Source organism: Sphaerulina musiva, assembly GCF_000320565.1.
Source record: "Sphaerulina musiva SO2202 unplaced genomic scaffold SEPMUscaffold_2, whole genome shotgun sequence".
NCBI classification, from domain to species: Eukaryota; Fungi; Ascomycota; class Dothideomycetes; order Mycosphaerellales; family Mycosphaerellaceae; genus Sphaerulina; species Sphaerulina musiva.
The window spans coordinates 883,514-908,093 of NW_016017384.1; the positions used below are offsets into that span (position 1 = coordinate 883,514).

General features: G+C 52.8%; 8 protein-coding genes across 8 annotated transcripts in view; 2 read left to right on the top strand and 6 right to left on the bottom strand.

Moving 5' to 3' along the window:
- Positions 1–1,304: 1,304 nt before the first annotated feature.
- Positions 1,305–1,883, top strand: SEPMUDRAFT_147110 (uncharacterized protein). The gene is made up of 2 exons (XM_016904086.1): positions 1,305–1,637; positions 1,701–1,883. Exons 1-2 carry the CDS (start codon positions 1,567–1,569, stop codon positions 1,807–1,809), a joined length of 180 nt encoding a protein of 59 aa, XP_016763265.1. The 5' UTR covers positions 1,305–1,566; the 3' UTR covers positions 1,810–1,883.
- A 562-nt stretch (positions 1,884–2,445) lies between these two features.
- SEPMUDRAFT_147111 (PDEase_II-domain-containing protein) lies at positions 2,446–5,228 on the bottom strand. The gene has a single exon (XM_016904087.1). The coding sequence runs from the start codon at positions 5,086–5,088 to the stop codon at positions 3,229–3,231; it is 1,860 nt and encodes a 619-aa protein (XP_016763266.1). The 5' UTR covers positions 5,089–5,228; the 3' UTR covers positions 2,446–3,228.
- A 1,491-nt stretch (positions 5,229–6,719) lies between these two features.
- On the bottom strand, positions 6,720–9,470 carry SEPMUDRAFT_38254 (uncharacterized protein; the record flags this gene model as incomplete). Its single annotated transcript, XM_016908698.1, has 5 exons — positions 6,720–7,207; positions 7,443–7,471; positions 7,537–8,254; positions 8,423–8,850; positions 8,911–9,470. The coding sequence occupies 5 exons, from the start codon at positions 9,468–9,470 to the stop codon at positions 6,720–6,722; spliced, it is 2,223 nt and encodes a 740-aa protein (XP_016763267.1).
- Positions 9,471–10,945: 1,475 nt separating this feature from the next.
- SEPMUDRAFT_38659 (uncharacterized protein) lies at positions 10,946–12,346 on the bottom strand (the record flags this gene model as incomplete). The annotated part of the gene is made up of 1 exon (XM_016908713.1): positions 10,946–12,346. One exon carries the CDS (start codon positions 12,344–12,346, stop codon positions 10,946–10,948), a length of 1,401 nt encoding a protein of 466 aa, XP_016763268.1.
- Positions 12,347–16,942: 4,596 nt separating this feature from the next.
- Positions 16,943–18,718, bottom strand: SEPMUDRAFT_147113 (ARF/SAR superfamily). Its single transcript, XM_016904088.1, has 7 exons — positions 18,632–18,718; positions 18,203–18,547; positions 18,041–18,151; positions 17,964–17,980; positions 17,766–17,911; positions 17,619–17,699; positions 16,943–17,518 (listed from the first exon to the last, which is right to left on the bottom strand). The coding sequence occupies exons 2-7, from the start codon at positions 18,259–18,261 to the stop codon at positions 17,387–17,389; spliced, it is 546 nt and encodes a 181-aa protein (XP_016763269.1). The 5' UTR covers positions 18,262–18,547; positions 18,632–18,718; the 3' UTR covers positions 16,943–17,386.
- A 1,424-nt stretch (positions 18,719–20,142) lies between these two features.
- On the top strand, positions 20,143–21,288 carry SEPMUDRAFT_79520 (uncharacterized protein). Its single transcript, XM_016910222.1, has one exon. It carries the CDS (start codon positions 20,321–20,323, stop codon positions 21,122–21,124), a length of 804 nt encoding a protein of 267 aa, XP_016763270.1. The 5' UTR covers positions 20,143–20,320; the 3' UTR covers positions 21,125–21,288.
- A 243-nt stretch (positions 21,289–21,531) lies between these two features.
- On the bottom strand, positions 21,532–22,873 carry SEPMUDRAFT_147114 (uncharacterized protein). Its single transcript, XM_016904089.1, has 2 exons — positions 22,287–22,873; positions 21,532–22,128 (listed from the first exon to the last, which is right to left on the bottom strand). The coding sequence occupies exons 1-2, from the start codon at positions 22,556–22,558 to the stop codon at positions 21,705–21,707; spliced, it is 696 nt and encodes a 231-aa protein (XP_016763271.1). The 5' UTR covers positions 22,559–22,873; the 3' UTR covers positions 21,532–21,704.
- A 168-nt stretch (positions 22,874–23,041) lies between these two features.
- The window catches only part of SEPMUDRAFT_161391 (uncharacterized protein), a gene marked incomplete at its 5' end in the record, with an annotated part of 2,403 nt that continues 864 nt past the window's right edge, over positions 23,042–24,580 (bottom strand). The window contains one exon of the mRNA XM_016907932.1: positions 23,042–24,384. Within this exon, the coding sequence (XP_016763272.1) occupies positions 23,521–24,384 (864 nt within the window). The 3' untranslated portion in view covers positions 23,042–23,520. The remainder of the gene's footprint in view (positions 24,385–24,580) is intronic.

Below are 24,580 nucleotides of genomic sequence, written 5' to 3' on the forward strand. Positions count from 1 at the left end.
AGGCATATCATACTCACACTACCACTACCACCACCACCACCACCACTACTACTACTACTACTACTACCACTACTACCACCACCACTACCATTACTACTACGACGTGAACGATTGTGCGCACCTCTGCTGTGGAGGTTCCTCCACCAACAACAGAGCTCGAACTATCGCACCCCCTCGGGTGAGGAGAGTCCGTGTGTCGCTTGTTTGGAAACGATCTAGCCTCGAAATATACTCTCCCCATGCTTGCTTGCGAGGCCAGGCCAGACCAGGCCAGGCTACAAAAGTACACTGTACATTGACATGGTGGCTCTCCACAGCGCGGATTGTTGGACGTTTGCGAAAGAGCACGACATGGCGACCGGTCCGCGTAGTAGGAGGAGGAGGACGACGAGGACGACGACGAGGCGTGTAGGACACACATATCGTATCCTCCAGCTAGCTCCATACGCACCATTTCGAGACACTAAGGAGGTACTGTATAGAACCACCGAACGTTGCTCGCCGGAGTGCTGCAGTAGCAGTGCAGTAGTATGCCGCCTCCAAGCTTGATTGCGTACTTCAGTCCGGCAATCTTATGTGCTCAACAGGGTCAGAAGGACCAATTGACTTTGAGTAAACCGCCTTGCTACCTCCTATCCGCATACCACACATCTCTGAAACACCTTCAGCTATATCGTACCGCTGTTACGCTTTCCACGTGCCCGTAATTATAGAGTCGACGTCGGAGTCTTTTCTCGATAGCTGTGAGTGCATTGCCGGGAAGGGGAGATTCCCTTCTGATGGAAAAGAAGCTTCTTCACCCTACCTCCCTTTACCGACCGACGAGACCCTCACCACGCCATTTGCTTCCGATGGTCTCACACTCCATCGCGCCATCCTCTCGCTGGGTCAGGGACTAGCACTCAAGCCTTCAGGGAGGTGCATAGTCATACGCACTACTCAGAGCACTAGGTAATAGGTCCCGCATGTCCCCTGTCACGTCTATCGCCATCCCGGAACTTTTGGCCTACCAATCTCGTGCGCCATAACCGCCTGACGACTGCATCCGCGCCTGCGTAGGCGCGAGAACCAGACACGATTTTCCGTCGTTGCGCTGCTGCTGCAAGTGCGTGGGGGAGAGACCACGGGCTTATATTTCACTACCATACACACATACGGTATACACACATACACGCACCCATACGCACACACATCCACACATTCCGGACTTGGGGCAAGACGTGTTTGATAGGCCGAATCATGGGCTACCCGGTGCCCAGCAGCTACATGCATTATGTACTTACTGTACATGCGTGCCATCAACACTAAGAACGACGACCTCCCAGGGGACGGCTTGCTCTTGACTGGCAGTGAACCTATCAACAGGCCACTTGGCTACCTACCTACGGAAGACAAGATCCGCATTATGAACAAAGCCATGCACATTTTCCGACTTTTCAATTGGTGCAAAATACAAGGCTGTCAAAGCAATGAAATGTCTCTCTCCCTCTCTTTTCATTAGCGACTTTATCTTTTCGACCTCGCTGCTTTTCTCCTCTCGCCCTTGGCAGTCTACAAGACATCCCGATGTACCTACATAGGTACAGGTACTCTCCGAATCCCGTACAAGTAAGCCGGAAGAAGCACAAAACAGTCGAGTACAAACCTCTTTCTCTACAGCGAAAAAGAGATATACCTAACGTTTTCCAATTCTCGCATAGGTACTCGCGGTTATCAGCTCCATCCGGGGCTACCAGGACCTCGTATTTAATTGCTTTGCTGTACGTCAACGGCATGGGTAGTACATTACCTACATCATACTACATGTAAATTCTCTGGCTTGCGCTTTGTGGTAAGATAAGTAGTCGCTCGTCCACAACAGACAGACAGATAGATACACTATACCATGAACTTTCTACCCATCATCAAATTCGAATTCGATTCTTATTGCTTGATATACACATATACATCTTACTTGCGCTCGTCAATGATATGTCAGGTCCACCGAAAGAGTCTTGCATACCTACCTACCTACCCACCGTACCGTCCCTAGGCACAGATACATACATGTAAACCTTCAACACCTACCTCCTACACCACGTAAGCTACATATACTACAGGTAGGTAAGGTAAAGTAAGGTAAGGAAACGCCGATGATCCCGATTCATGAACACGTACGCACAATCTATCTTATCTACCTGACGTGTCTGTGAAGAAAAAGAAGAAGAAGAAGAAAGCAGCTGCAAGATCGTACAGAATAACTACCTAAATTGGAAAGCGTATCGTATCTTCAAGATATAAATGTAATCATCTACTACTATAAACCTGGGTTAACTTATACGAAACATTCCTGATCTAGGGAATTCCTTCTTGATTTTTTTGAGGAGAACACGATTTCTTCATACCTTGTTCCGTACCCTAGTATCTTCGTCATCGTCATCAAGAGAGAGAGATAAAGGAGGATCGGTGTAAGACATATATTAACTTCTACGAGTGAGATAGATTACCTGTGCAGCAGCTTGTGAAGTACTACTCTTAAGACTACTACCTTCTCCTTACAACCACTACTACCTCCAGTGCTGGAGACTTTCTCTGGACTCTGGTAGACTTCACATCTGGCTTTTGGCCGCCCCCCTCCCCACCCTACCCCCAGAAAGGTTAATCGGTGATTTGATCTGATCCTCTCCACGAATCACCAGGACGCATGGTGGCCGATTTCCAGTCATCAGGGAACATTAAATCTGCCCTATGCACTGGTGGGACGATGTGATCTCACAATGGATTTAACTCGAGAGTGCCTCTGTGTGCACGCGCACACGGGCTCTTCCCGTTGCCTCAACCGGTGCTCGCCACCAACACTTTTTGTGTCCAAGCCTCATCACAGGCCGTCCAAAAGAAAAGTCCAGAAGGAGGTCGTGTATACCGGCGCCGGACAGAACGAGGGGATTCCGTTCAAGACTCCGGCTCGAGCGAATACCACAGATCAAGTCATTTATGTTCATCAAAGCACAGATCTATTGCTGTCTCGATGAACCCATGCAGGACCCCGTTTGAAACCCCAGCAAATCGTCAACCGGGTAAATTTGCAGCAGCACCAAACAGGGTCCAAACCGTGCATAATGATCTCGACCAGAAGCAGTAATTGCAATCATCAAGGTCATATATTGATTGATGCAAATTGTGCAATCACTTCTTCGCGTTCGGCAGTGTGCTGTAGCGCGCAATCATACAGCAAGCCTCCAGCTGTCATCAAAACCAATACGACTCTCCACTTTGGCTAATGATGAACTCGCAGCCCAGTCCAGCTCCAGTTTCCCGTAATCCTTCTTCGTGATCCTGCAACTGCGCAAGGATATTTTCGCTGACGTGTGGACCATCCTTGAATGTATCCTTGATATGTATGATGACCACCTTGATACCACTGAGAGGCGCATCGCTGATTGCAGGCAGGTTGGGCATGTCGTTGTTGCTGCCTGCAGTCGGAGTGGTCGCCACGCCGTGATCGATGGAGCGTGGGAAAGCGACAGATCGTGGCGAAGTGATCGCATCACTACCGGGGTCCATCGTGCTTGTCTCTTGAGCCTGAAAGTGGTAATAATTCAGTGCATCTGCTGAGCTCGCCGATGGGCTATGGTGGTTAGTGAAGCCTGTCGCAGTCTCGACTGCTGAATAGTGATCGGGAGCACTACTTCGTCGACGATCTTCTAGTAGTGCCCGATTCACAAGACTACGGCTGCGTTTCCTCGCATTGTCTGGCATGGTGAGCCGTGCAAAAGGGTCAAGCCCATTGGGTCCGTGGTTTTGAGAAGATCGCTTTCGCTTGGAGCTGGCTCGATCTGTCATACGCGCTGCTTTCGCATCGACGACCATGCTCGCCAGTGTCTGCAGCTCCGCGATCAGATGTCTCGGGTTCAAATGGCCAAAAAGGATTGCATCAGCCTGACTATCATCGTAGCTCGACTCGATGAATATACCGCCAAGCACACCCTGCGCGATCTTTCGTGCAGCCTCTTGCCACACGATATGATTTCGAGGAGCAAGGGACAAAGAATCCGGTTCCACGTCGCCAAAGATGAGTATCTCCCGCTGGGTTTCTTCGTCTCGCAGGAAGTACGCAGTGCTGTCGACCACGCATGCTGGCGCATGATCGGTCGCTCGCAGCTGTGGCGAAGGCTGATGTGCATGGAAGCTCTGTCGTTGTGTGGAACCAGGAGTTCCGGGTTGCGAATGCATTGTTGAGATCGGAGTTGATCGATTCATTGCTAGCGCGTCTTGCGACACACCCTGGACAGACCCATTGTATGGAGGCGCGGTATCAGACAATGCCGATATGCTGGCACGATGTAAATGACTTGGTGCGCTCTTGGTGCAGACTCCGTGAGAGACAGTGAAGGCTCTGGCAGCCAGACCATCGCAGACGTCAATATAGCCTCTGCCTTCGCCCTCCCCCATCATCACATCGCCCCCCTCTTTCAGCCGCTGGAAGGTCACGAAGCCCACTCCGCCATCCTCATCTGTCAGGTTGGGCCAAATGACATCGTTGAAGATGTGCTGCTTGATCGCATTGACAGTGCTCGGCAGAGCAGCCAGAGTCTTCGGCCGGGAGGTCCCATTGAAGGCTGCAGTATTGATCGCAAAGCCAGACAAGTGATCCAGATGCGGGTGTGTGATCAGGTAGGTGGAGATGTACGTTCGGAGTACATGTAGTGCATTTGCTCGAGCCGACTCATTGGGGAACTTCAGGCCAGCGAAAGGTCCCGTCTTGAGTATAGTGGGCTCCAGCTTCGGCAGCAGATCCACCTCAATGGGAGAGCCAGGTCTCCGAAGCGCGTTATTAGACACATGGCTGCTTTTAGAGCCCCGTTCGCGACTGATGCTGGGGAAATGGCGCTCCAGGATGCGCGTGATGGGCGCCAGATGCGAGCCGGCGTCGACGGCCAACAGTGAGCCTTTGGCCCAGGCACTGCCTACCGAGCGGACCAAGAAAGCAGTGACATTCTCTTCGCTAGGACCGCCGCTGTTGCCGAGACATATGACCTGCAAAGCGGGTCGCTGGCCATGTAGCCCGATATTGATGGTGTCCTCAACCTGATCACCGGCGTCTTTCATCGAGGCGCATGTAGCCGCCAGTCGTCCCGTGCTCGTGTCTCGCGTCTCGTGTCTCGGTGGATGGGATCGGGGCGCGGCGCGGGAGCGTGCAGATGATGGTCGCAATCACGGTACATTCGTCGACGGGCGCAACGAATGTCGGAGTCCCTTCTCGAAGGAGGGGGGTTGCGGACTCGGCGGGAGGCTTTGTGTGAAGTGCAGCAAGCAACACTGCCGTCAAGAGCTGGCCACGTGCGCACTTTGGCACGGGGTGGTGCTGCAGCGTGCCGCGCTGCGTCCAGCCGCGTCGCCTGTACGCAGGTCAAAAGGTGGTTCTAGAACGACGTCGCCGGGCAGCGTCGCACGATAGGCACAGCGCCAGTCCAGCAATGGGAATCGAAGTGAATCGGTCGGTCGTTCGGTCGGTGCAGTCGTGCAGAGGGGAAGAAGGAAGAACATCTCCATCGCCAGTCCAATACGGACATATCGTAACACATATATAGAACTAGTAGGTGATTGTGCAAGCAGCATCCAGGCAGCACCAGACAAGACGCTTACAACGGACCCGGCATAGTTTTTCACGCGTTACGTCAAATTCGCGAGCCAGAGCACTCTAGACGGGCCTTCCCAGTTGTTTCATCCTGCACCTCGCTGAACATCTAGAACTGATACCGTTTTGTCATCTCGAAGTACCTATTTTTCAGTTTTCACGCCATTTTCATCTTCTTCATTATCATTTTCTTCTACTTCCACTTCCATAACCAACTGGACTGGACTGGACTGGACTGGACTGGACTGGACCACCCGCGGCGTAACCCCCACCGTCACTGTCACTATCGGCGTGTGCACAGAGCCAAGTCCGAGGGTACCTACGCACATACAATATGCAACACCCCGTCCCGAAGATACCTCAGGTATATACCTAGGTACAGGTAGCAAGCAACCTCCGTCCTTCCGGCACTGTGGAACATACAGCAGTCAGCGACGGAACCAGTGGCGAAAAGAAAGAAAAAAAAAAGAACTAAACAGAGTGCCACCACATTAATGCCATTGACCCCTGGTCTCATGTTGTAGAACTAGCTAGGTACAGTAGGTGGTAGCCCTTTCGGCCGATACCCTAAAAGAAACACAAATATTTCACATTGCCGTTTCCTTGTGCACTACCTGACCTAAGGTACAGGGAGGTACTAAAGGTAGGTATGCATGGCGCCGACGGGAGGGAGAGACGGAGGACCGGGAGTTTTGGTACCTTGCCATCTTTGATTGATGCTGCTTTGATAAGCAGCACTGCCCGTAGGAGGTACATGTAGGTAATAAGCAAGGTAGAAAGGGATCTGGTCTGGACAGGTACACTGGTACGGATACTTGCGACAGATGATACCAGTGGACTCATTGCACTCACGCTACTGCTGGCTGTATCTGGAGATACATGTATAAGACAAGCATGCTCAACTTTTTATTCACTGCAAGCTATGTGAATGTGACTGATCTCATCTACTGGTCGTGCAATGCAATCGTGGTGCCGCTGTTCCACAGTCCTATTCCAGGTATCGTAGCAGTCCAATTCGCGCATCAACAATCTGCCTCCAACAAGGGCTGACCTGCTCACATGCTAGTAGCCTAGTACTGCTCAAATGGAGTGTCTGCGGGCTCTAGAGTCTGTTGATCCTGCCCGAAAACCTACCATGTCCGCCTGCCAACAGCCCATCGTACTCCACCGCCTCGGCCTTGGCTCGATCATTCCAGCCCTCACGAAGACCCCATGCGAAGCGCAACGCATTCAGCTCGCGCTCCGGCATATGCTGGGCAATCCGACCAAGGAAGCGATCGTTGGTCGACATCATCGCCGGCAAAAGAGCGATTTGGCGGATATGGAACCAGGCAGACAGACTTTGTCCCGTGCCTGTATCGATAGCATGCTGATCAAAGGTCGAATTGAGCAGGAGCTTCACATATCCACAGGACTGAAATTCGATACTCTGTAGATTGGTCTTAGCACGCTTTGAGAGCTGCTCCTCGCGACCTCGGACGTGAGGTAAGAAATCCCTGAACACTTTGCCTGGGCTCAGCTTGTCTAAGACTTGTGCCCAAGAGCCTTCGCGGTGGCCGTCTGACCAGTGCGAATAATGAGGTGATGGAACTGGTCCCGCGTGTGGAGGTGGTGGAGGGGGATGAGGAACGATGCCCCATAGAATTTGACCAGCCACTGGGCCTATTGGGGGAGGAAAGGCGATCGGCAGAGGCAGGCCTGCGGCCGTTTGCTGAGCGTTGTTGCCTATGTTGGCGACACCAAGGTTCGGCATAGGCATTTGAATCGGATTCTGATTTTGCTGCTGCTGCTGCTGGTTGTTTACGGCCTGTGCGGCGGTCATCACAAAAGCTCCTGTAGTTGGGTTCCACTGCCCTTGGGGGCCCTGGTTTTGTCCTGCGAGTGGTACCTGATTTGGCAGAGCGCCCTGGGCATCGTACAGGAACCGTGGGTGTGCTGTCAGCGATACGGAGTCGAGTACCAAATTCTTCAACGCCTTACTGGCGTGATTGTTTAGCAGACTCTCAAAGGTTACTGGAGTCATCCAGCAGTTATGAAGAGTCAGGTGCTCCACAAATCGAAACACCAGCGCAACTTGACCATTCACGGCTGTGCTATGCTCTAGCTGGGTGATTGGTGCGGGTAGAACGTGGTTGTTGCGAGCGAAGATGCCCTCGGCATGCTCGCCGCCTGCTGCCCAACCTATATTAAGCTTAGTGATCGACGATCTCAAGCAGAGGCGGTCTCGGAGAATGCATTTGTAGAAAGTGTTCACAGCTTCTGATGGCTGGCGCTGACTTGTTTCGGCGAAGCCAGCATTGTCTCGCTCAACAGTCCTCCAATCGGGCTTAACGTGGATGGTGACATCAGAAACTCCTGGCAGTGCATTCCAGAATGACTCTCTGGACAGGATCGGAAGGAGGCCGCTGGAAACCTTCGTGATTGTTAAAGTCTTCACACGCCCAAAGATGACCGGGTTATCTATCACAGCAAGCATGTAGCACTCGAGGAATGCTCGTTGCGCCCAATCGGTCTCCAGGAGCCACTCTTTTTGTTCCTTCCGAAGTTCAGCAGGTACGAGTGCTGATCTATCATAAATACCAGCGATATCCAGTTGACTAAACGTGGTATACAGTACTCCGTATCGGTCCTCATCAGCTGAAGAATTTGTCGAGATCGCAGGAGCTGCTCGGCCTGATGTGACTGTAGACCATAGTTTGGTATTGGCGTACTTGGTGTTGCGAAGACCCGGAATTCCAGAGGGAGCACTGGCAAGCATGTGGCGAGCAAGCGTAACCTCCCGCAGATTGCACTGGTGGCCAACACCTGCGTGGCACTCCTGTATAGCTTGCCAGAATACCTGCGCGTCTTGCATCTGCTGATCAGGTACTGGCCGAGAGTACCCAAAGACAGGCGAGCCATGCTGGAAAATGCGAGCATGTATGGACTTGTCAGGTCCGTTGAGCCAACCGAGGCCATTGTCGAGGGACAGTCCCAGGTCCTGTACTTTATGCAGGTTGGAGAAAGCGGCCTTCATCCGCAGTGTCTCATCTGCAGTGCGTTCGAGTCCGGCCAAGCCTGCAAATCGAGTGTACTCGTGCTGTGGCCAATCGTAGGATCCATAGTATGAGGTAACATGATCGAGATCTTTCTTGACAGGCGGACGTGCAAGCTGAGCTTCAGCGACCTCAAAGCTCATGCCGAAGCGGCGAAAGTATGGACCAAAGCCTTGGAAGACGCGCAGGCCATGTCCCCTGTATACTTTGCCTTCCGAATCATCCTTGGCGTTCTGCCAGTTCAGGCGTCGAGGAGACACGTTGATGCCCTGATCTGGCACCTCAATCGTCCCAGCCTTGCCCTTGCCTTTAGGTCGATGAGCAGAGCATGGCATCCTGTGAGCAGCTTTGCTGTCTTCCTCGATCATGTCGTACAATTCTGTGTTGAATGGAACTACTGAGGAGGCAAACAAATTCCCAGAAACCTTGCGCTCCCACTCTCGATTGACCAAGCGGGCCGATTTCACGTCGTCGCGTGAAAGAAGTTCAGTAATCATGTCAAATATCTCGACCGGTAGCCTGTCGCGTGGCCAGGATGCGCGGCAGAGTCTTGGGCCTCGAGTAGTGGCATTGATGCGAACCAGATGGCTCGGCAAGATGACCAAATCAGTGTTCTTGGTTATGGCCTGCTCATCATCTGAGTGCGGGACCAACGGCAAATAGCGCAGCTTGGCATGTTCATCGAAGATTTCGTTCGAGGCTGCTGGCCCTTCTCTGCTGAACAAGATTGCAGAATGGCCTCGAATAGAATCCACCGTAGTTGAACGCTTGGAATTTTCCGTCAATGGAGCTTGTGACTTAATCAAGCCTGAGGTCATACGCAGCCGTTCCGGTGTAAAAGCCGCACTGTTCGGAAGCGGGAGCATGTCATCGTCTTCGAATTCGAAGGAGTCGGAGTATATGTCCAGGTCGTCTAGGAAGCTTGAGGACCGACTCCGTGGCACATTACCAAGATCGTTCGGTCGTGTCGGTGGTCCAGGTCCAGGTCCAGGTCCAAAAATATCTGAGGCGTGTATGACGGGACACTCTGAGGTGCCTCGATCTGGAACAGCAGTGCTAGACGTGGCTGGAGAAGTCTTGGACGGTCTTGCCGAGGACGACGCCTTCCTCTTAGAAGACATTTTGCTGGTCGGCAAGAATTCGTTCGTTTCTGGATTGAGAAAGGGAGAGCCTCCAGTGTTCTTTGCGCAAGTGTCGGAGGTGGGACGAGCGAGGGCCTTGAGCATGCGACGTCTTCTCTTGGGCGTCCCTACCTCATCGAGGTTCTCTTCATCATCAAGTTCTCCTAATGTTGGTAGGCGCGATTCGAAAGGATTCAGGTTGTCAGCCATCGTACACCCCGTCTCTATTGGCAATAATCCACAATCTGTAGTGAGCGGATGGTTGAAGTGTGCTCGATGAATTCTCGCACTTACAATGGGTGATTGCTGACTACGTGTGATCAATGAGGGCGTCGAGCCGTGAATGGTAACGACGGTGACTTTCGAGCATCGAGTCGTCGTCTCACGCAAAGTCGGAAACGGCGGTTCTTGCAAGGTCGCGCGCGAGTTGTTGTTTTCCAACATGGAAGTCCAAAAGTTCGTGAAGTGACACGACCGGGCCTCGCAATCGGGCCGGGCCGGGTCTAGCTGCATTGCGCCTTCTACCTGCAGCCGCAGTGCAGCGGGAGAAGGTTCGAAGAAGAAGGAAATTTCCAAGCCTTAGGCACCTCAGATTACCTCAGGTTATCTCAAGTTATCTCAGGTTACAGGTGGCATGATGGCATCAATGAAAATGCCGACGGGGATCGAAACAGACCAGCCAAGACACATCGTCTCTTCCTCGCGATCCGACGCCGAGGAGGTCAGGACCTGTACTTGAGAAAGACCCCCTTTTCGCATGTGTGTTTGGCCGGGCAGGGACTGTTGGTGAAGATGTCGTCGAGAGATCCATTATAGGTACCCGACAGTAAGGTACTCACGAGCACAGTGGCCACCATACCTTGAATTGCATACAAATAAAGTCTTGAGGCATCGTGTTGGGGAGGCGCAATGTGGGAGTGACAGAGACTGGGTCTGCAGTGAGCCACCGTGGTGACATGAGAAGAGGTACCTAATAAGGTACGGTAATAAGATCGCACCGGACTGCAGTGGTCTGATGATGCTTGGCAGCATAGTTGGCTACATGGTATCTGGGGTACAGAACATCAGTACTCGAATTGGCCATGGGCCTTGACGACAGTGAATTGCCGTAAGATCGCGTGACCACGTGTCGACAGTCGTATTGGCCGAGCCACTCATACATAAGTACATAGCTAATCTCGACACACTTCGTTCAGCACCTCGTCCAGTGCCGTGATGATTGGTTCGCTTGCCAGGGAGTTCGCCTGCCCTGCCATGAGGCCAGCGGTCCCCCAAAGGCCCCAACCATCATCCCAATGTCTAAACATCATCTTCACATCCCGCGGTATGCCGCTGAACAAAACAAAACACTTCGGTACCTGTGGACGGTCCTCCGTGGAAGCCGCCATGATCGCGTAATCAGATGCAAAAAGGAGAGTCTGTCCGAGCACAGCGTTCCGAGTGTGCTCAGCATTCGAGGCAAATAGAGGTCCAAGCAGGACAAAAATTGCACCGTAGGCATCGAGAATATAGATGCCTTCGGCTTCGAGCTGCGATTGCAATATTGGGGACACCTCGTTCGTCTCAACCTTGACTTCCATCCCACCCGGCGACGGTGTCGATCGGGCAGGTGATCGAGTGTTCCAGCTGGGCCTACGATTCCAGAGCGCGGTCATCAGGCCTGTTCTTTGTGGCGCTTGTTGCACACGGAACAGCCTGGTTTCGAACTTGGTTGGAGCCAAAGCCTTTAATCGCCAAAGCTCCGTTGATTTCGGAATGCTGGCTTTGGTAGTGTTCGTGCCAAAAATCTTCAAAAAACTCGTGAACTCTACACCACCATCGACTTCAATGATATCACCTGTCTCGCTCAGGTCCATGGCAGCGAGTCTCGCGGCACTGAGCTCTTCCGTTGAACATGCAGATCCTTTCCATAGGTATAGCTTCGTCTCCTGTAGTGTCACCGGATAAGAGATGAGGTACACAAAGCCTGCACATAGACTCTCAACAGCAAAATCCACTTCGTCAAACAGAATGTGTCCCAAATGTTTTCTTCCGCGCAGCATGAATTGTTTGGGCGCGCTCTCTGGCGCGCCTTGTCTGGTGATCAGGATACCCGAAAACGTATGCAAGAACGCTGCAGTCTCGTAGCCCTGTCGTATCACCTGCACTGACGCTGACCCATTCTCACGCGAGATGCGCTTAGCGGTCGCGTGAGCAGCCTCCAGTGTCGTCTCAAACGCGCTGTCGCCAGACCAAACATAGACCTGGCATGCTCTGATGCCTTTAGAGTTTACGAAGCTGTGTGTGCAGACAAATACCGATTCGTCATACAAGGTGTACTCTTGCTGAGGCGCAAGAGCCTTCGATGAGCCGTCTGCAAAGACAATGAGCACAGATCTGCGAAGAGTCTTCACTGCGTCCTCGCGTTGCTCTTTTTCGGCCAGAACAGCAAAGGTGTCTATCGAAAGTGCTTCGCGATGTCTTGGCACGGTACCACTGAAGGTTTTCGCGAGCAACCTTCCGACCTCTGTTGTGGGGCTTGAGAATTCGGACGCGGGCGGATCTCCTTGGCAGACTGTTAGTTCATTGACCATCTGCAAGGTGCGCTAGGGTGTGACTGCAGTGCTGTTGTCAGAATGAATTCGAGAGAGCAGGATTTACATACTTGGAAGCGCACTGGGTATCCTACCTTTATTCGGCGAAGCCTCTGCGAGCTGTCCACTAACGACTCGCGATGATTTCAAAGGTCGAGGAGGCGCGGTTGCAGAGACTGAGGGTTGGTTGCCACCGCTTTTGTTCACATTGATGCCGAGGGCAGGCTGAGGGCGCGCAGCGAGCAGACCAGCTGATCGCATCGCAGCCGCGTCGTCCTTCCTGTTCGAAAGGTGAGTTTGCGCAGAAGTCTCGTCTTTCGTGGGACTGGCTCTGCGGCCCCACAACGACGTTGCTGTCTTGACCGAGGGCGAACCATTGCCATTCTCCTTGTTGTCTTCGGGGACCACAGTTGAATGTGTTGGCTTGGATGCTCGAGCTGCGGCGCCGAACCCTCTGAACTCGGGAACAGCAGTAGACGGCGACGAATTCGCACTCGCAAGTCCGCTCGCATGCGAACTTTTTGCCGTAGGCAGTGCCAGGGTTTTCGATGGCACTAGAGGCTTTTCGACCACGGCCAAGTCTGAGTCTGCAGCTTCCTTCTCATACTTATGCAGCGTGGCTTTCATCAGGGATCCGACGGACCCAGGCACGTCCCGCGACCGCACTTTCAAAGATGTTGCTGGTACAACGTCATCTTCTTTGGCCTCGAGTTCCGCGCTGGATGGGGATGACTTGTTCCTCGAAGTTGCCATGAGTGCAGCAAGTGAACCTGCTGTCGGGCCAGCCTCCGGTCTCGAGAGTTTTGGAGGACTGGCAAGCTCCGGCGAAGCGGGAGTCAGTACTGCTTTCCGAGGCGCGCTCGTTGTGTTTAGCGACGCTTCTGCTACATTGCCAGGTTCTTCTACTTTTATGGCAGACGACTCTTCACTAGCAGAGCTATCCAGCTTTGCACCCGCCTTTCGTCGCTTTGGTCCTTTGGCCCGGTCTTTGCGCACATCTTGCAGAGGGGCATCCGTTGAGGTGAGTGCTGAAGACGCGTTGTTTGGTGGCGAGAAGGCACCAGCATTCACCGGCGATTCGTTCCGTGATGGAGATTGTGAAGGTGGTCCACGAGCGAGCATGTTTGCCAGAGCAGGGTTGAAGCGCGACGCCAATTTCGATGTCTCCTTGATCTGCCTGGGTTCAGCGACCATCGGCGCACTGGTCTGCTTGCTCAAAGGCTCAAACTTTGTTTCCGTCGACGCAGGCGTTGGCAAGGACGTCTGTTTCGATGGGTCCTGGCGCAATGGCGCAGGTTTCGGACTGACTACTTCTGTTGACTTGTCCTTAATAGCCAAATTGCGCGACTTCAAGCTCTTAGCTCTTACGAGTGCTTCGGGAGTACTTTCACGAGCCCTGTCGACTGTGGAGGCAGGAGCAGTCGACTTACTACTATCGGATCGGCCGAGGAGTTCGCGTTTCGCCAGTGCCTCTGGCTTAGAGGGTGCTGCAGGTGGTTTAGTTTCACTGATATTTCGCGCATGTACAGCGCCAGGAAGGTCACGCCCCTCCTCCTTGGCCTTTTTGAACTCGTCCTTCTTTGCGAGTAGGTCCTCCTTGAGCTCGTCACGCCTGACAGTCTTGACAGGTCCGCCAGTTTGTGCAAGGCCGTTTTTGCCACGAAGAATGTTACTCTTAAGGACATCAGGGGCAACAAATTTCTCTGGTTGCGTCTTGCGCAGGGCGCCAAACTTAGCAAGAAACTCAGGCTGCTGATCTGACTTAGGCTGAGGGAGTGGCCGCGATTTCAGCTGACTTCGAAGGTCGGATGGCGTTCGAGGAGTAGCATCTGATCGTGCGTGGTCTGACAACGGCACGGCTGGAGATTCTTTGGTAAAGGTCTTCGATCTTTGCTTAACAAGCCTAGGCTCCGGTGTGGAAGGTTCATTTGAAAGTAGTGGCGATCGCGGCTTTGCATCCGTCGTTGGAGGCGGAGGCATTTCTGGGTTGTCTTCGGGTAGCGGTACTGACTGCTTAAATTCTACTTCGAGCTCTGGATCAACGTCGTCTTGCGTTAGTAATGCCTTCTGCATGGGTGCAAAAGCGATCGGCGCTTCAAGTTTTTTCTCGGGCTCAGGCTCAGGCTGTGGCGAGCGCGAAGTCACAGCAGGCGATGCCTCCACCCTGTCGGCAAGCTTGAAGGACCGGAACGTATTTGTTGGTGTCCCTGACACTGGCGTCCTCGGCGATTCCCTCGACTCTGCTCGTTTCAATATGCTCTGACCAAAAGGTGTTTCCTTAGTAGGTGAGCTTGACCTTGAAGCTTCACCCCCTGCGCCCAGCGGCGTGCCTAGATCTATACTTCCGCGCTGTGCCTTCCGGCTCGCCAGATCCGTCATCCAGCTCGGCTGAGAGTTCTTTGCCGGCGTTAATTTTGGGGATTCGGGCTTCGTCAGTGAACTCTCTAGCCAGCTCGATTTCAAAGGGCTGAAGCGCTTAGAAGGACTGCCAGGTGAGGCCGGGATATCGTCATGCGTGCTGTAATTAGAGGCCATAGACTTGCTGCGACTGTGACCATGGCCGTGATTTGGCAACGCCGGCTTCACAAAGCCATCAGTGTCCTGTTCCGTGACCAGCTTGGCCAAGTCGTTATTTGAGCTCGTGGGTCGAGCGGAAGACTCTTTCGTGGGCTCTGCAGCAACAATGGCCGGTTCAAGCTTCGGCATGCTGTGCGATCCCTGAAGCCCGCCGAGGCCACTACGATTGCTTACAATCGAGTTTGACCTACTTGCGAGTGCGCCAGGCTGTGCACTCCAACGTTTGTTTTGGCTGTCAGATCTTTTCATCATAGCACTTTGCACAAAGCCTCCCATGCCTTTCGTGGGCGATACAGGTCTGTCCACGCCTGTGAGTCTTGCCTGTGAGGTAGACATCGTGACACTGCGTGCAATGCTTGCAGACTCGGTGCTGGCAGTGGATGCTGCGTTGGATAAGATGTTGTAGCTGGGAGACACTTTCCGTTGTCCTTCATCCTCTGCGATCAATGCCTTCAAGTCGGGCTTACCGCTGCTCGAGGCCGATACAGTGGATATCCTACTACCTGCTGAGACAATGCTGCCACGCAACGAACCATCTCGCGACATCGAGTCTGACCTGAGACTTGCGGAGCTTGGGGGGCTGATATGAGACTCTGGCTCTGCCGGAAGTTCTCTCGACAGCCCAGGCAAGCCTCTTCGGCCGACTGACATCGGGGAAGCAGGCGCATCGCCGATCTGATCTTCTACCTGGCTCTTTCTGTACGCAGCTGAGTGCACACCTCGGTCGGCCGTCTGCTTGAACCACGACGGGTCTCTGGCGCCCAACGTGGCCGTGATTTGGTCTCTGCTCGGCACGGGCTTTTCCACAGACTCAGACCGTGAGTGTGTGGGTTGGCTTTCTGTCGCTGGTGCTGCCATGGATTGTGGAGCGCTACTGCCATGCTGAGACTGAGGTCTGCTCCCACCGATCTGGGAAAGTGGTCTGCTACCTCCCATCTGTGATTGCGGTCTTCTATTCCACGTCAAAGTACCAGATCGTGCCAGGCCTGATGCACTTGGCTTCGAAGGCTCGGCCATCGTTGTCCCTGAACGCGCGATGCCCATTCCCGATAGTCCTCCGCCCGTTTGCGCTGCATTCTCTGAGCCCGATGAGCGCATGCTCGACCTGCTTGATGCCGAAGCGCTGCTCCTCTTGATACTGCCGAAACCCTTGAAATCAGGCACGTCCGCGTCCAGCTTTGGGCTCGCTGTTATGATCTTTCCAGGCTCTGCGGTTTTCGAACTCGAAGGAGTCGTCATGGTCGCCGGTTGCGAAGAGACAAGACTGGCATTGGTAGCTGCCGGGCTGATGGTGCGACTCGATGGCGGAGAGAAGGCTTTGGGCTTTTCCGGCGAGATTGATCGTGCGCTTTCTAGAGTAAACAACAATGCGGTCAGTGTTACGGCCCTTGCGTAAAAATTCCAGAAGGTCAGGCTGCTTTTGTTCGAAGTGGGACTTTTGGTGTTCCCAGCAACGAGGAAGCCCAATAACAAAGCTTTCGGGGAGAAGAGAAGACAGAGGCGGACGCGTTGATGAGCAGCTTTGCAGGCGTCGGGACCATTGACCACAACATTGACTCGTGCGTGCGCATATTGAAATGGGACAGAACTCAAACACACCTGCTCGTCGTGCCGCTCGCTCCTCGCGCTCTCTCTGTACCTTCTCCTCCAGTTGCCTGAAGCGTTCCGCGTCTTCGCGGTCGCGCTTGTCCGAAAGCGCGCGCACCGACTTGAGAAATGCCGCTGGGTCGAGGTCGCTGTCCTGCGCGGCCGACGATGTCGGGGTCGAGGCTTCGTCCAAGGCCATAGTGGACGATTATAGCAGCATGTGCCGCCAGTCCTTGTTCACAAACACTGGCAGGGATGTCTTCCTCGGCTTTGGCCTCGTCGTCCACAGACCAGAACCTGGAAACGAAGCAAGGAGATAGATGCAAGAGACCGAAACAGCTAACTAGGCGCGCAGGACGAGAAGATTATTTACGCCAGTGATGCTTCACAGCGTGACATGAGTGAGGGGAGGCATGTGAAGACGCGATGGGGAGAAATGTCCACATTGCGGGCACTGAGGAATTCTACTACAGACTGCGACTATTCGATCTGCCTTTGCGCATAGGGTGGGCCCGATATCTTTAGCCCTGGAATGGTATTTCTCAGCCTCCATATTGTTGTGCTCGTTGCCGCGCCATTTTCGTCAAATCGATGCATCAATTAATTGTACGCTCCTCAAGTGAGTGTCAAGAGAGCTCTTCTTCGCAGATCTGGGAGGTGAAACATCAAAGCTGCCTTCAGGTTTCCCAATGCTCCTTGGGGGTGCCCATGCACACGCTGCAAGCTTGGTTACGTGATGCAGCCTGCAGCCGCTGGCTATGCCGTAAGGAGGTAGTCAGGTACCGATAGCCGATCCAGGAGTGAATGTGGAATCTGGCCTGATGGCAGATCTTGGATCGTGCAGTTCCTCCTAGCAGCAGCAGCGAAAGCATGATTTTAGTAAAGAAACAGTCGGTCCTTTGCGTCCTGAACGACCCATTGCAGACCTGCTTGTAGGTTCAATCCTGTCATGGCAGAGCAGGGCAGGATATGCCACTTGTGGGTCTGGATGTTGTCCAGCTGCAAACCCTAGAAAGCTTGTGTAAGCCCATGCCTCCTGACAATTGGCTTGTAGCCGATGACCCGATGTACCGCTGCGCGTGGGATGTGGATTTGTTTTGCCGCTCACCTTGCGAATATCGTCCTCTGTCATACAGCCCGCAACATCACTTTTGTTCTTGAACACCAGCAGAGAGGCTCCCATCAGTCGCTATCAGCTGGTGTTAGACATGGGAGATCCGAGATCAGATTTAAGAGATGGGATTGGATGAGGTACCTCTTGAACAAGAAGGCCTGTGAGCTCCTGGCGACAGTCCTCGATCCGCTCTTTGTCCGTGGCATCCACCACCCATATGAGCGTGTCAGTCTTCTCAAAGTAGTTTTTCCAATACGTGCGAAGTGTTTTCTGGCCTCCGACATCCCCTAACAACCAGTCAGCACGGCTGCTCACCTGCGGAGGTAGGATGCAGCGCACAGATATTCAGTTTGTATCTTTTCTCACTTCATCAGCCAATCCCACTCTCGCCTCACAAAGCTCACACCTGCGCTTACCCTTCATACTCGATCGTCTTGATGATGAAGCCCAGCGTGGGACTGACTTCGTTGACATCTTCATTCATAATCTTCTTCACAATAGTAGTTTTCCCAGCATTGTCAAGGCCCCTTCACCAGTCAGCTGTTTTCAGTCACCGAAGACTACGTCTGCTCCCTTACAGCATCAAAATGCGCATCTCCTTGTCCTTGAGACGGGCCTTCCTCAGTATCGACAGCATTTTCGGCAATCCTTGAATCTTGGTCTAATTGGTGCACAAGAGAAGACACAAGAACCTGCGAAATCGGCCCAAGATATCGATCACGTGCCACCAGGGGGTATCAAAAAGTCACCTTGATATGCCCTTCTGGGTCAGTCGGAAAAGAACCTGGAAGTCAACTTCGCGATTTTCCGGCGGATTACCTCACCAGCCCCATACTGAACGGGGTGAGGAGTTCGTCAAGAACGTGACGGCAGACGGTCATCCGGCCAAGGTGCCCAAGAAGACGGAAGACAAAAGACGAAGGGTAAGGGCTCACAATCACCACGCTCCACTTGCAACTTCTTTCAAGTCTTTCACTCAAGCGATTCGTTGCTAACCTTGTAGTGAGGCTTTGAGACTGGACTATAGTGAAGTGATCTGCAGAAACAAGACTTAGTGTACTTCCATTAGCTTCTGCTTCCTATTAGCATCTTCATTCACTCAACCAAGCAGCGAGCACCGAACAAACAGCATGGCATCGTTGCCTAGTCAGAAGGAGGCGCAGCCCGGTGATGGTGTGTGGCTTCTGCAGAATGCCGTCCCTCTCCCGCCAAAAAAGCGTCGAGCACGAAAAGGGAGGAATCCGGAAACATTTCTCGCGCGCAGAGATAGTGTGGTCGACAGTGAATTCAAACAACGAGAGACAAGTGAAGCTACATGTAGCAAGCACGGACCGTCACCCGTGAATAATGCAAACCTCACAATAGGCAACAGTGGAAAGCCGCTATTGTCCAGCGGCAGCGCAGCCAGCCACCGACATCCACAATCGACAGCTCCACACCATAAATTCGCAGCTCAACGCAGACTTCAACTTCAACTTCAACTTCCATCCTTTCTTCGCACACCACCACCGCCACAGCTATTACCACCACGCAACGCCGCTCCTTGCACACCTTTGCCTGCCACACTATCAGAACACAATCTACCTCTCACCGCGAGGATGGCTCCTGGCAAAGCCATTCCGCCGCATGTCCGCATGAAGAAAGCCGCTGCACCGGCCGCTGTCGCATCCTTACCTCCCAGTCCACCAACAACCAATGGCTTGCCGTCCAAGCATGTCTCGGTGGGTGCCAATCCCGACACAGAGACTGTCGTAGACTGGACCAAGTGGTCAATGGATGACAAGAGCCCGGACTCGACTCTGCTGAATCCCGAATCCTTGAAACCGCGTTCAGAGAAGCAGGTGTTTCATGGACGGCGCAACACGCACTACAACAGAGGACGTGGACAAGGACGTGGAGGACGTGGAGGACGTGGTGGAGGTGACGCTTCCCAGGCCAATAACCGCAAACCGGCGAATCATCTCAAACCTCTCAAACTACGTGGAGGCGCAGCATTCTGCAAGAGCCGCGACATCCCCAAGGGCGATCCAAAAAGGTGGCAGACGGACTGGACGGGCAATGACCACGCCCAGAAGGACACCGTATTCACTTGGATCACAGCACCGCGATCTCACGATACCGGTGGCTGGACTATATACGACCCTGCAACTAATCTCGCTCAACCGAATCAGGACTGGAATTTCATGCAAGAGTTCCGCCAAGGACAGAACGAGGAGCAGATCCAGAGATGGATCGACATGATGGAGGACAAGGCACTTGTCGACGTCAGCCGCGCACCAAATCTCGACGATCTCTCTGTCGTGGACGGTTTCACCTACACCTTCGCCAGTCCCCCCAAAGATGCCAAAGCAGGCGTTGAATACAAGACCATGGGAGATATCGTGCCACACTACTGGGTACGAGATCACTTCTACGGCAGGGTGCCCTTGACGACCTTTTTCGATCAGATCATCAAGGCCGATGCGCCACTCCCCGTTGACGAGGAGGACCATCTCGACTTGCGACCATGGTGGGAGAGGTTAGTAAGCGGCGGTAGCTTCCTCCATCCCCTCGCCGCACCCGAGATTAAGGGTATAGATCCAGACGAGAGCATCAGAGAGACTTTGTCTCGTGAATGCGATTACGGTAGCCAACAGCACGCTGAGAATACCAAACGTCGCGAGCTCGTCAAACAGGGCATTAGCTTGGAAAGGGCGATGCGTCGCGCCAAAGCCTGCGAAAAGAGGCAGGTGGCGCAGTATGCAGACTGTGTCTGGGAGCCTGAATTTCTCAAGCCGATCAGGGATAGAAAGCTTGCTGGAATTTACCTGCGACATGCAGTTTCCGACGACATGGAAGCCGTATGCAATATCCTCAATTATTACGTGGAACACACTACGTCTGTTTCAGAGACAGAGCGCCCCACAGTCATGGAACTCCGCGAACAGTTCAAGAAAATCACGCAGCAGAGCAAGCTGCCATTCCTAGTGGCGTGCGAAAAGGGTGCTCTGCTCAGAGCGAAATACAGCAGGAATGGGGATCTCCTTCTCGACCCACGCCAACTCCCTGACACCATTGTTGGCTTCGGCCGTGCGGTCGATTACGGCAATGGTGATGAAATGTATCGCTCCACTGCGGTACTCGAGATCTTCATTCGGCAAACTCACGTCTTGAGGAGAATCGGGACATGCATCATGGACAAGATGCTGGGCCTGCTCGATCCCGATCATATCGAGCGTGGCGGGTACGAGGTTGGCGACGACAACCTAGAGGGTGCCAGGCCAGTACGCAACATCAAGAACATCGTAGTTGACTACCTCTACTCGACCGACAGGCCCGAGAGACTTGAGTCTATGCGCAGGCGGCTGGTCCAAGGCTACCAATTCGAGGAAGTGGGCAAGCTTCGCGACATTGGCAGGAAACTCGACAGATCGGTCAGCAAGGCGGTCTTCATGCGTACGACTGGTGCGGTACTCGATCATACCGACCCTCCGGAAGTTATATATTCCGCGTGGCCGTGAGAGATCATCGCGCCTGGGAGAGACGGACAGACTGCGATTGACCCTGGTTCACGATAGATATCACGACGACCCTGAGAGAGACGACGCGCAAGATTTTCCTACTGTTTAGAAGAGCGAGGCAGGGTGACGGGACGGCAAGGCAACAAGACAGCAAGACAGACAGCAAGGCAACAAGACAGCAAGGATGAAACGTCTGAGGCGTTGAGCGTTGAGGAGTTTTTACTTGTTTACTTTTTACGCTTTTCTCTTTTCTTTTTTCTTCTACTGTTACTTTTTTTTTGGATTGTTTTCTGATTTGTTAATTTTTGTTCTTCAGGGTTGGCTTTACCGCAGTGAGCCTCACGATATCTACGGCGTTTGCGTTGCACTTTCAACAAAATTAAAAAAAGAAAAAAAAAAGAGGGTACCTGTCACCTACATAGCCTGCCTGCTTCAATAGCTCGACGTACTGCAAAGGGTCTCAGAATACAATTGCTGCATCTCATATAATCTTTTCTGCCTTGTCTGGTCTCCTACACCCTACTTATCATCCGCAACCACTACCAATGGCGTCCATCTCACTCAATCACTCTAGGTAAGTCTAAGCGTCCCGAAGTGCCGCTCTCGCATTCTCCCGCTCCAAATTCTCCGCCACCTCATCCACCCACGTCCATCTTTTTTCCTTCGTCATCTTCTCCTCCCTCTTTGTCTTTGTCTGGAAAGAAGAGGAAGCATCATCATCCCTCCTCCGCTTCTGCACATCCGCCATCCGACTCACGCCCGTGGCCTCTCTGAGGGGAACTCTCAAGCGCATTCGCACAAAGCGGCGCAGAGCCTCCAATTCTGTAAAGCACATATAACTGTCTGAATTTGCAATCCATGACAAATTCGAGAGATCGTCTCCGGCCGTGTTGGTTTCGTCGTCGGAGCCGATGGAAATGTAGGGCATGGCGACGTTGCAGCGTTTTTGGGTGAGGAGACATTCGTAGCCTGGGATGGGTTGGAAGGAGAGGACGGAGCCGGCACTGTTTTGGTTTTTTTTATCAGTAATTGATTTATTCATTGATTGATTAATTAATGAATTGATTGGAGTGAATTCAAAGATTGAGTATCTTGGAGAACTCTGTGTCTGTTGGGGCTTGGGAAACACAATAATTGGACAAAAAATAGGTATCTAACGTACTATCCATTCAGAGAAATGCAAGTGTTGATGGGCCAGGTGGAATTGACACATTCTCCTTTGAATTGAGGTTCGGTGCAGAGCTCGACGGTGGCGTTTGGTGCGGGAGAGGAGGAGTTGAGAGCGGCCCGGGTGAAGATACTGCTTTCATCGTCGAGTGATATTGGCTTCGGGGCCGCGAGGGTGTCGGATTTGGCGGATGGGTGGGCTGTAGTGGAGGTGATGGCTGAGGAGGAGGAGAGAGCGAGGAGGAGATGCAGGAAGTGGTGCATCATTGTGGTGGCCTCCTCGTTGAAGTGGTTGTGTGGGCGATGCTTGAGTGAGGTACAGACAGGTCAGGTAGGTAGGTATTGATGCTTCTGGGTTTCGAATGCGGTCGAAATCCGATGCTGATGGGAGAGATGTCGTTGTTTCAGGATCGGGTGTTTACCTACATAATCCCCCATATGCGAGATTCCTTGGTACCGAGGACGCGGTAGGAGACGTTGCAAGGGGGAACAAGGAATGGACTGACTTGACCTGCAACTTCCCGCAGTTGCAGGTCAGACTAGACACATGAGCTCCCGTGGTTTGCTCGCGATTCTCGTTACACTCTTCCGGCGGGTAACCGGCCTGTCTTTCCGATGTCTGAAAAAAGAATGATGAACACTGTGTACCGCAAACTCAGACCAATATGTACCTAAGGTATACTGCAGTGTGGCCTCCCCATTCGGTATGGATGCAGCCGAAAGACACTCTAGCAATCGTGGGATGATTGTTCATGTCCATGTGAAGCTTTCGACTGTGAGACGATGCACTATAGCAGTATCTATCGGGATGAGATGTGAACTCACTGGTGGACGTAGAAATGGTGACGATGCGTGCGTTCGTTCTCCTGAGATATATCTGCCTTGCGAGTCAATCTTGCTTGCGCCAATCGAGAGGCTTATTCATTCGGTCCTCATGGAGAGGACTGATATGGGGAGAGAAATATCTCGGCGAAGGGTGGGTGTGCTCAAACGTTCCTGGCGCTTCGTGCCATGGCTGTCGAAGGGAAGTACTCGTATATCTTGTCTCGTGGTGCCTGAGGTACTATCGCTCGAGGACTCCACATCTCTTGCTTGTATTCTTCTTCTGTCGAGATTGGTGGCCACAGCTGATGATGCTCCTGACAGCACCACGGCCTGGATCTTGGATGGCACAGTGACGAGGCGTGTAGCCTCGATCTGCTTAGTCCAGCAAACACATCGTGTCCCTCTCACAGCTTCTCTTGCCGCCTCTTGATATCCGCCATTTCCTGTAGCACTGCTCCCTTCCAACTGCTTTCAATACCTTCCACACTCTTCTCCTTCTCAGGCTGTATTCTCACCATACCGTCCTGGGTGACAGTCATGACATGTTTCCCCTTGGAATTCCACACTCGACTGTAAAACAGCCCTCTTCCCGCCACATATCTCGTCACCGCATCCTCCTTCACAAACCACTCCGCACTCTCATCATCATCATCATCTCCCCGATCCTTTGCGAATTTCAGATCCTCTACACCCGTATGGAATATCACCTGATGCACCAGACTGCCCATCACAGAATAATCCTCACCCAGTCCCACAGCATTCGCCACATGAAAGAGACTATTCCGATCACTCGCGTACAAGTGCGCCACTAGATGGAGATTCCCATTCTCATCATCATCGGGTAAATCGCCAATCGTCCGATAAAACACCAACTGCCTCTTATCCAGCGGATGTCTCCCCTCATTATACCTCGTCAAATCCGCCTGTCTCGTCCACAGTCCCGGAAAGACATCGTTTTCTTTCTTCTGCTCCTTCGTCTCCCGCCAGTACCACGGCACATCATACCCCGGAGCTTCCGGAAAACCTCTTACTCGAGTACTCCGACCCAGTTTGTATTTCTCCCAAATGTCAATGGGAGCTTGCACGTCCAGACTCTCGGCCTCTGCGAGTTTGAAGGAGCAAATACATGTAAACATGTACCCTTTGCCTTGCCGTTGCGAGACATTGACGATGCGTGTGCAGGATGTGCGGCCGTCGCGGATGCGTACGACGTGATAGGTGTACTTGATGGTGGGAATTCCCGGGGCGAGGAAGTTTCCAGAGACGTTCTGTTTTCAAATCATCGTCAGTACGAAGATGGCATGGTATTTCCCTTGTTTCGCAAATACACGCTCCAAGAAAGAAACAGGAAAAAAGTCCAAAAACAAGAAAACAATGCAGCTAAATCAAAACAGAAAATACCAACGACAAAACACCTCAAACCCAAAATACAACCACAACCACCCCCCCCCCCCCCCCCACCCA

What these genes read in the sequence shown, in the direction of transcription:
- SEPMUDRAFT_147110 (XM_016904086.1), top strand. Translation starts at nt 1,567, where the DNA reads ATGTACCTACATAGGTACAGGTACTCTCCGAATCCCGTACAAGTAAGC. An exon ending in AAGAAGCACAAAACAGTCGA is followed by an intron (nt 1,638 to 1,700) that starts GTACAAACCTCT and finishes ATTCTCGCATAG; the next exon opens with GTACTCGCGGTTATCAGCTC.
- SEPMUDRAFT_147114 (XM_016904089.1), bottom strand. Translation starts at nt 22,558, where the DNA reads ATGATGCACCACTTCCTGCATCTCCTCCTCGCTCTCTCCTCCTCCTCA. An exon ending in TGCATTTCTCTGAATGGATA is followed by an intron (nt 22,129 to 22,286) that starts GTACGTTAGATA and finishes AAACCAAAACAG; the next exon opens with TGCCGGCTCCGTCCTCTCCT.
- SEPMUDRAFT_147111 (XM_016904087.1), bottom strand. Translation starts at nt 5,088, where the DNA reads ATGAAAGACGCCGGTGATCAGGTTGAGGACACCATCAATATCGGGCTA.
- SEPMUDRAFT_147113 (XM_016904088.1), bottom strand. Translation starts at nt 18,261, where the DNA reads ATGCTGTCGATACTGAGGAAGGCCCGTCTCAAGGACAAGGAGATGCGC. An exon ending in CAGGCCTTCTTGTTCAAGAG is followed by an intron (nt 17,700 to 17,765) that starts GTACCTCATCCA and finishes ACCAGCTGATAG; the next exon opens with CGACTGATGGGAGCCTCTCT. An exon ending in CAGAGGACGATATTCGCAAG is followed by an intron (nt 17,519 to 17,618) that starts GTGAGCGGCAAA and finishes CAAGCTTTCTAG; the next exon opens with GGTTTGCAGCTGGACAACAT.
- SEPMUDRAFT_79520 (XM_016910222.1), top strand. Translation starts at nt 20,321, where the DNA reads ATGCGTCGCGCCAAAGCCTGCGAAAAGAGGCAGGTGGCGCAGTATGCA.